The sequence below is a fragment of the Montipora foliosa genome, chromosome 6 (assembly GCF_036669935.1).
Source record: "Montipora foliosa isolate CH-2021 chromosome 6, ASM3666993v2, whole genome shotgun sequence".
Taxonomy (NCBI): domain Eukaryota; kingdom Metazoa; phylum Cnidaria; class Anthozoa; order Scleractinia; family Acroporidae; genus Montipora; species Montipora foliosa.
The window spans coordinates 68,927,211-68,937,210 of record NC_090874.1 but is presented as its reverse complement, the minus strand read 5'-3'; the positions used below and the strand labels follow the sequence as shown (position 1 = coordinate 68,937,210).

The 10,000-nt window shown below is 38.3% G+C and overlaps 1 protein-coding gene across 6 annotated transcripts in view; it reads right to left on the bottom strand.

The window, feature by feature from the left end:
• The window catches only part of LOC138008279 (uncharacterized), a 12,837-nt gene that overhangs the window by 1,251 nt on the left and 1,586 nt on the right, over nt 1-10,000 (bottom strand). The window contains exons 1-8 of one of the 6 annotated variants that reach the window (XM_068855562.1): nt 9,476-9,562; nt 9,185-9,294; nt 8,741-9,083; nt 7,742-7,804; nt 6,924-7,024; nt 4,612-4,809; nt 2,930-3,344; nt 1-570 (exon numbers count right to left, since the gene is read on the bottom strand). The exon at nt 1-570 is cut by the window's left edge and continues 1,251 nt beyond it. In XM_068855562.1, coding sequence (XP_068711663.1) covers nt 323-570; nt 2,930-3,344; nt 4,612-4,809; nt 6,924-7,024; nt 7,742-7,804; nt 8,741-9,083; nt 9,185-9,294; nt 9,476-9,539 — 1,542 coding nt within the window. In that variant the 5' untranslated portion in view covers nt 9,540-9,562 and the 3' untranslated portion in view covers nt 1-322. Of the gene's footprint in view, nt 571-2,929; nt 3,345-4,611; nt 4,810-6,923; nt 7,025-7,741; nt 7,805-8,740; nt 9,090-9,184; nt 9,436-9,475; nt 9,563-10,000 lie in introns of those variants that run through there. The other 5 variants (XM_068855561.1, XM_068855559.1, XM_068855560.1 and 2 more) reach the window with 5 other exon arrangements.

Below are 10,000 nucleotides of genomic sequence, written 5' to 3'. Positions count from 1 at the left end.
CTTTAGAAGTGGATGACACTATGATAGTCGCCCAGAGGAAACAATGCCAAGTGTTCGCCGCTTCGGTTCAACACTCATCTCCTAAAGCAAAGTAGAAGTCTAAAATTGGGTACGATTGGGAGTTTTTTAAAATGAGGTATGCATGGCGGGCTTTAGATACAGTTGCACACTAAAAATTACTTGTCATATAGATAAAATTTGGTGCGAGACCTCTTTAGCTTCTATGAAACACGAAAAAGCACGAATTCGGAGCACTCGAGTGTCCGATCCAGTCCAAACGAAGACTAAAAATACTTAGCCAGTCTATCTGTTAACGGAACTATTAGCGACATCTCATTGCAAGCGCAAGGTTATCAAGATGCTCCTGAAGTACGACGAAGGGAGGTTCTTGAAAGCCATTATTCCTCATCATTCTCGGCTGTGCCGGTATTTCCAGAGAAATGCGCCCATTTTGCTCCGCTCGCTGTCGCAACATATACAACTGTTGCAACCGATCACGGATTCCAATCAAATCTTCATTCAACTGAAGTTCTTCAGCTGCTATCAATGACTCAGATAAAACACTGATGCCTGCATGGGAATTTAAAGAAAAGGAGAATATATTCCATCAACACGTGGTAATTAAACAAACATACAAGCAGAGACAAAAAGTGAAATATATTAGGCTAAATATTTTCAACTCATAAATAACTCACAAAGGTAACAAAAGTAAACGCCAGCACAGTTTCATCACCATCTCAGGCGTATGTATGTTCTATACAAATTCCTTTTGACTTAACATAAACTTCAAGCCCAAGATAAACCATCGAGCAAAGTTTGTTCCCTCATCCAAGAACGTTGCAATGTTTAGGCAGTGGCAAAACCACCCAACACTGTTGGGCGTACAAGTTATACCGGTGTCACTGCGGATTTCCGCCATCTTTCAGGCAAACGAGGCGAGAACCCTATACCTTAAATTAACGTGGTTGGCTACAATGGAGGCGACGTGTCTCGCTTCAGAAAACAACTATAATTTGTTGGAAGCGTGGCAAAGCAACAAACGGCAAAATTCTCTGGTCGATCAAAATTGTTGGGAGAAATGTTTGATCAAAAGCAAACTCTGTGTAACACGGCCAAAAAAATGGAAGGACAAACGGTCGAATAATGTTGGATTGCGCAAAGTTGGTGCGTTGACGCGGAGTTCTCCAACTTTGTTCGATGGTTTGTCCAGCGCATTAACCGCAAACTTTCGGCTTTGCTTAGATTCGTAAATTTGTATAAACCGCTGTTTACGTAATACCTAATGGCAACAACATAAATAAACCTACAGTGCTGTAAATACTAGGGCGTTTCTGAAATCATGACAAGATGAACGAAGAGACGAACTTACAAGCATCAGAACCGATTTGCACATTAAATTTTTTAATCATGAACTCACGCATGGAAACGAATTAAACTAATAAAAAGATAAGGTTCTGGGTGGATACAATTGTAACAACACAGTTGCATTGATCATTCTAGCCTACTAACTGGATTGTCCATGATGTCCACATGGAAAGAAAGCAAACAACAGTGCCAACAGAACAGCAAAAATAAACAGATTATGACCAAAGACGTGAAGGGAACCTTGCACTTATCTGGACAATTTAAGCAATTGTGACTCTCTACCTGAAAAATACTTGAAAAATTAAGGTGGTTTCAGAGGGATTCAAACTAGATACCTGAATTTGGTAAAAGACAATTGCCTAAATTGTCCGGATAACTACAAGGATCACTTCTCCCTTTCATCCATAACCTGCACTTCAAATATATACACTTATTTCTATCATCAAGTCCTTTGACGGGGGAAGCACACGAGCCCAACAAATTGACCTGCTTCCAATTGAGTGGCTTCATAGCTCAGGTGGTGGAGCATTGCACCAGCATCGCAGAGGTTATGGGTTCGAATTACGTTGAAACCACCTGAATTTTTCGGGAATTTATAAAAGACAACTGCTTCCATCGTCCAGATACGTGCGATAATACAATACAATACATACAATAAATACTTAATTGACCGCTCCCCATATTGGCTCATATTGGCCCACACCCCTCATTGGCCCCATTTTCAGGGCCAATGAAACACAACGAAACGACAGAACAGAACAACAACAACAACTGCTAAGAATCCCAACTGGTCAGAGGCAAACCAGTTAGCTATTTACAAGTGCGGCTGGGAAGTTGAACCAGGGACTACCAGGATCAAATTCAACGAGTGGTCAGAGCGGGTCTTGAACCCGGGATTTCCAGATCTCAAGGCAAGCGCCCTAACCACTGGGCCACACTGCCTCCTTTCGTCTATAGAGTGATTTTCAATTGAGTGTCGAAAGTAATTAGCGAATTGCTTTGGTTTACGATTAGTTAACTCGGTGATTGGTTCGAAGTTCTCGCGCCACTTTTTCAACCAAACACAAGTGAAACCAAAACCAATCGTGGCTCGAGCGTGCACATTTTCCCGCGCTTTGTGTCGGCTACGTGTAATTACTTCGAGTTTTGATTGGTTTACTGGATTGTTTCCGTCCATTTTGATTGTCCAAAGTAATTACTTTGGTTTTGGTTTTACGACACTGAATTGCAACTCGCTCTAACATGCACTGCATTATATCCGTGTTAGACCTTTCACAGAACGTGAACTCAGCTGCTATCCCTGCATAGCAAAAGACGATGCAGCGGAGGGTGTAAAGTGAAGGTTGCAGGTCATTGTTTTACCACAACTGAAACAACCCAAACCCTTCCAAAAATGCCGCCTAACCTTAGGCATTATGTTTTAGGCCTAATGTTAGCATTATTTAAGGTTTGTGTTTCTTCAGCTATGGTGAAACAATGACCTGCAACCCTAAACTACAAGCTGCAGTTTACACCCTCCAGGATGCAGCGCTATTCACAAGGGCTTCAAAGTACATGTACAAACCTTCTTCATATTCTCCTTTTATTGCAAAGACATCTCCGAGAGCACAACAGAACAAGACATTGTCTCGAATAGGACAATCTTCCAAAAACTCTCTTAAGAAATGATCGATACAAGATTCGGCATCTTTAAAATCCTCATCTGAAACTGGGATCTCCATGTTGGGAGCTTTCTTTCTGGATGAATGAAGACAACAGAAAATAAACCTGATCAATGACCGTCTTGGAGCTCTGGCATTCCTGTTTAAATTCTGATTGAGTTGATGACTGTAGTGCAGCAATGCATCTCTCATTGCTTTTCTCAATTCATTTTTCTCAGTAGCACTGATTCTTTGGATAGCTGCCTTCTCAGAGAGCAGAGCAGCAAAGCAGGTGCGATTAACAGCAGTCTCTTCACCTGGGACAACTGCCTCCAGTACCTACACCAAAAAATACTAAGTTATAAAAAGAACTAATCGCTCTTATCGAGAAAAATCTAAGATGAGCCTACATTGTGATGAGCCCCAAAATAAAGCACACAAAGTACATGCACGAATCTAACAAAAGGATTCTGCGCTTTTAAGGCAACAATGTATACTGCAATTTCTCCACGCGGCCTCTCCACCCATACAAGACAAAAATTTGCTGTTTTTCCCCTAGGACATAAACAAATCTAAAAAGTCCACAAGCCAGAAGTTCACCTTTTGCAATTCGTTTTGGCCTATGAGTTTGCGGTATTAGCTAAATTAATGAAGAACACAGGTCTTGTCAAACAATGGCTTAGATTGGACCTTGGACAACAACGTCTCTGAACGGTGCACAAGGAAGTAGCAGCATGAGGTACATGTACATGTATTGGTTGTGCCAAATGCAAAAATATGGATTGGGTGTGGAACAAAACAAATAAAATGTAGCAGTAGCCATTCTACAAACAGATAATACCATTATTTAATAGGTCACAGCAGATTTAAATCGTCAACTGGGGGCGTCCTACGGCGCTTGAGGGGTCAATGGGTTAAATTAAATTGCAGTCATAATATCACAAAAGAGTCGGCTCAAGGCCACACAGGTTTCACAGCCCACACCCCGGAGAGAGGGGGGGGGGGGGGTACTCTCTTATATATGCTATATAGACCTTAAATAGGGTATACTTTCTGGTATTTCTTAGATATTCCTTTAATAGATAGAGTCACTACATTGCAGTATCCACTCCAATGCGCAAAACGAAAAGGATATGGTTAAAACTCCGACTACTACACGCCTGAATACACGTTTTCAACTTTAACAAAGCGATTTTAAAGGGACGCTTTTAGCTTGTATTGCCGTACGTGTGCTCCTCACCCCCACACTCACACAGACTTGAAAACTGGGAGGCCTTGGACCCTCTGACACTGATGTGCACTGACTTAAAGATCTCAAAAGATAGCAAGGTTCTAAGCCATATGACATAACAGTGGAGTATGGTTCCCCATTCTTACTACAAATTTTCTCTGTGAGATTTTGCAGAAACCAAACTTATATCATGGAAATGAAAGACTGTTTAAACCAAATGGATTCATATACATCGAATAGATCATGTTGTTGTTGTTATGTAAATTTCATCTTGTTCATTTGTTTGAAGTGAATGACTTTTTTCTCTTTTGGCTCTGATGTCTGCAGTGTCATTTTGCACATTTTTGTTTCTAATAAACTGACGTATGGGCAAACCTCTGTGGAAAACTCCAAACATTCTGCTGCCTTTTCAAAGTTTCCTTGTTGTTTGTAAGCTCCTGACACAACACTTTTTGCCTTTCCAACGAGGAAATTGTAATTGGGAGAGCTGAACTTGTGGGCCTGAAAACAGACGTCTTCACCACATTTTTTACACTCCTCAAGATTTCCCCTTTGGTACCACAAGAGACTTGCCTGAATAAAAATAATGGTAAATAATATGTTTTAAGCATGCCTGAATAATTTAATAAAAATTACAGTTAATCAGTGCCTTTTGTATATATTTACAATTCATTCCACCACAAGCTGCATATGAACAAATTGACAGTTAACTTCTTGTCAGTGATCATTTTCCAGGGGGCAAATCAGCAATGTGCTGTTTATTAATTATTTGAAATGTGATCTGTGCAATGCAGATTATGTTGGGTATACAGCCCGACACCTTCACCAATGCATTGCTGAACACAAAAATTCGGCAACATTATTGGTCAACATTTTTTGCAAGCTCGCGGTAGTAAAGGTCTTTTGGAAGAATGCCAATTTATGGTCTTAACCCTTTCACTCCCAATGGTGCCACTTGTAGATTTTACTCTGTCTAACGTCAGACGATTTTACTCGCCAATGGGGAACCCCACGGGGCTGAAAGGGTTAAGAAAGTGCTAGGGCAAATTTGATTGCTTAGTCTATTAAATGCTCCTTATTAAGAGTCTCAAGCCTAATTTGAATATCCAGACGGACTCCATAAGTGCCAAACTTTTTGTTTAATTTTCATTGTTCCTTTCTTTCACTATACAGCCGCTCCTTATCAACTATAGGCCACTTGCACTAAGAGGTCACATGACCAATGCTTCCCTTAAACAGTGAGTTGTAATCTTGCTGTTGCCAAAAATTGACAGAACACATAAAATTTATCGTACACGCGAAATTTGAGAGGAAACGCATTTAAGGGAGATATTTTATGGTACTTTGATTTTTCAACAAAGTAGCATGATTTGTCTTGGCCGCCATGTTGGAGGGCATACTCTTGCCCTCCAACATGGTGGCCAAAACTACTTTTTGCTTATATCTTGTTAAATGTTTGATAGTTGAGTTCAGATGTGCCATAAACGTTACCAAATCATCTTTTCAACATTTTCCTTGAAGTTCAAGTGCAAAGTTTGTGTCAGAAAGCAGTAATTCATAAGTTTTGGTCACATGACCAGTTACGGACTTTCTCATTTTAAGCAAATGGTACGGGTTTGAAAAACCAAACCACTATTATTTTGTTTAAGAGATGACCCACTAATAGCGTTTCATTTTAATAAAAATGATGTCACCTGACCTCTTAGTGCAAGTGGCCTATTGCTCTTTTCATATTACTGTAAATGTTGGGTATACAGCCCGACACCTTCACCAATGCACAGCTGAACACAAAAATTCTGCAACATTATTGGTCGACATTTTTTGCAAGCTCGTGGTAGTAAAGGTCTTTTGAAAAAATGCCAATTTATGGTCTTAAGAAAGTGCTAGGGCAAATTTGATTGCTTTGTCTATGAAATGCTTCTTATTAAGAGTCTCAAGCCTAATTTGAGTATCCAGACGGACTCCATACATGCCAAACTTTCTGTTTACATGTAATTTTCATTATTCCTTTCTTTCACTATACAGGCTCCTTATCAGCTATTGTTCTTTTCATATTTATGCATGTAGTTTGCAATTTTCAAATAGTTTTGACTTGATAATGATGTTTAGCTAATGTTGAAATGTCGATGTTTTTTAACAAAGCTTTTTAAAACTAAGTTTTTAGTATTTTTAAGAATGTTTAGATATGTTTTATCACAGTTTTTTTATAGTTAAATGTTTTCCAAAATCACTTCTTCTTCATTACACAATGTAATGCACAGTTTCTGAGTGAACAACCGATTGAACAATAATGAAGACTTTCTCATGCATGACTTTTGTAATCTGAAACTTTTTTTGTAATAATTGTGTACAAATTTTAATAATTAAAAACATTCATTTGAAGAATAAAAGCTAGCAATAAAAATACATGATGTTTCGGTCAGCATAATTATTCAAATGTTAAATTGTAGATAAAGATTATATTGGTAACCATATATATAAAAAATGAAAGTGTGAAAATACATTGGAACAATAAGAATTGTGTGAATTTAAAAAACAAAGAATGGTGTGATTGGGCAAAATAACCATGTAAAGGACAGTAAACACTCGTGTTATGAATATTGATGCTAAAGAATTTGAAATGGCCCTAAATTGTATAACAGAAGGTTACACCAGCAGTATTATGTTAATATTATATAGAAATGTACCTCTAGTTGAATGGCTAGGGCTAAATCCTGGACATATGGATTGCTTGAGCTTTCATGACGAAGAAAACGATCCCGATCTCGCTCGAAACAGTGGTAAGCACCTGTCAACAGAAAAATAAAACCCTCAAACCGAAATCAAAGTTCTAGAAGTAATGTATCTAGTAAGCAATTGTGAAAATTTATAATTGTATCGATCTTGACTCTATGATTGCATTTGTCGTCTGCTGTCAAACTCTCTATTCCAAGACAACAACACATTTGTACTTGTCAACTGTGTTATACTAATCAACCAGTACCAGCAATTAAACTCATTTAACTCATTGTTCAGTCTGTGTCATGGTATGTTTTTGCTCGCCTTCAGTGGCACAAAGCTGATGAAAGCCCTGACTGCGTATGCCTTGTTGGTATAACTTACTGCACAAGCCTGGTAGTGGAAGTTAAATGTATCTTCATGTTTCGTTGCTCTCTGAAAGCTAATAAAGCTTTGCAGACAAGAGGAAAGTCAATTAAGATATTGATGAAGTAAGCTGAAATTGAATTCTGCATTGATTTCTGAGCTTAAAAGTTGCAAAACAACAAATGGAGCTGTCATTGACATTTATTCCTATTCTGCATTTGAAATAAATTATATGAAACTTCATATATTCTAAAATCATTTCAGTCCCCTACTTTGAGATATAACTTATTTAACCAGCTCCCAGCTGGCTCAATAGCTCAGTTTGTAGAGCAATAATTATTGCAGCCCAATATTAAATTCAATATTAAAGTCATCATACATTGTAGGCAATTTTATAAATTTTGATCTTCAAACAACATACCATTTTCCACTAAAGTTTGAAAGTATCCAACAACCTTTTGACCTTCAGGGGTTCCAAGAATACCTGTTGCATTGAGACACAAGTACTGAATTATTTAAATTAAAAAAGCATAATTTGACCCAAACATTACTATGCCTAACCCATTGACTCATAGAAGTAAGACTTAACAGATTTTACTCATCAATGGGGAGGGAGGGGGGGGGGGGGGGCGGAGGGGCAGCCCAGGAGTCAGTAGGTTAACCCTTTCACCACTGAACAGGCCCCTCATTGACAAAGTTAAATCTGCAAGTGTCACTCTCAGGACTCAGGGATAGGGTAAATTGTACATGTAAATTGAAATTACCTTCATGGTTAAAGATCTACACCTTCAGTTAATTCAACAAGAATTCTTTTTCTACGACACTCACAGATTAGATAATAGAGAGTTATGTCAGTAAAACAGTAAACGGCAGGCTGGTAATAAAACCTTGAAAATATTCTTTTATTCTGACTCACTTCCTTCTCTCTCTCTCTCTCTCTCTCTCGACATTTGTACATAGCCACAGAACGGTAAAAAGGCGAGAAATTGGCGCAAATCAGACTATTGCACTTCTTCATTGTTGGCAAAGCAAAAATTTCAGCCCGTCATATTTGCCATTTAATTTTCCTCTTAAATTATGCATGCGTGCATGCTAACTGTCTCAAATAAAAGGCACTTGATTTAAGAAAAATAAAAACAAGAAAGAATTGAGAAAATAAGAAAGCAATGAATTTTAATTTATTAAATATATAAATAAATTTAATTTAATGATTTTTAAAAGAATTTTAATTCATCGCTTTCTTAAAAGACATCATCATCATATTAATACATGTGACATGATATGTTCCCACAAAAGTCCTACACTGCATATTACGGAGCATTTAATGCTACATTATCTTATTGTATAGCACAAATGAATTTGTCATTATAGTACAGTGTATGTCTATAAATTCTATTTATTAATCAGAGAGGGCACTCACCCACAACAGCCTTCCTGGGAATTGGCGAGTTGATTGCTGGCAAAGTGTGACCATCCCAGAAGTCTGACAAGTTCTTTGGGGCATAATGTGTGGTGACACTGGTATTTATTTCATGAATTAGTTGCTCATCACAACTGTTGTTTAATATTCCCACTGATTTAAACCTGAAATTGATGTGAAAAATGCCGGGACTGTCGGCGGGAAGAAGAAAGGTAAACTTTCCTGCATTGTGGGGTAATTCGTTTCCAAGACAGTCAACACTTGAGGCTTGTACTAAACAAGATTGGCCTGCAGGTAACTCTATTTCTGTTTCAATCAGGTACACACAGTCCTTTCTTTGATCCTGTAACTAGCACAAAAAATATGAAACATTCATCTTAGGCAGGCCATTAAGATATGTATTTCTGTCAACAGTTACCACACATCGCAACAGGAATGACTTACATTTATTATTTTGAACTGCCTATTTCCAAAGGAAAACATTCTGCAATCAATCAACTCTTTGCTGTTGTTATTAACAAGAGCAACCACATACTGAAGTTGGACAAATTGACCTGGAAAAGGCAATGGCACAGATGAAAGTGATGCAGCTGTAGAGCGACATCCAAGATTTAATATATGATGTCGGCAAGGCTTTAGGATTTCCATTTCACAAGCTTCCAGTTGAAAAGGATCTGAGGCAACTGGCCATGACCCTGATAAAGAAATAACAAGGTAAGAAAAGAAAACTCACGCCTTTTGAGGTTTCATTCACCAGAACAGTTGAAGTATTAATGTTTTTGTTGTACTCGACGATCATGACTAAAACACCACACGAGTACATACGGGTAACATACGAGTAACATACGAGTAACATACGGAACATACGGATACATACGAATACATACGACTGACATACGACTGACATACGACTGACATACGAGTAACATACGGATACATACGATCAACATACGGATACATACGAATACATACGAGTAATACGAATGTTTTTCTCATAAAGGAAGCTCTAATTATAAGCCTTGCAAGCATTTTTCACGTCAGCAAACACGTACCCGGCTCAGTTTGAGGAAGGGGGGGTGGTGTTGATAGACCCTCCAAGGCTCTCGTTAAATTTAGTCACAGCAAAATAAATTCACATGGAGTGCAAAACCCTTAAGGCGGCGAAAGACGAGATACAAAAACCCTCAACTTGTGGCGCAACATTGTTTCGTTGCAAGTTCTGGTCGATGTTTCGCGTTTTTCACTTTGCGTGATCAACTT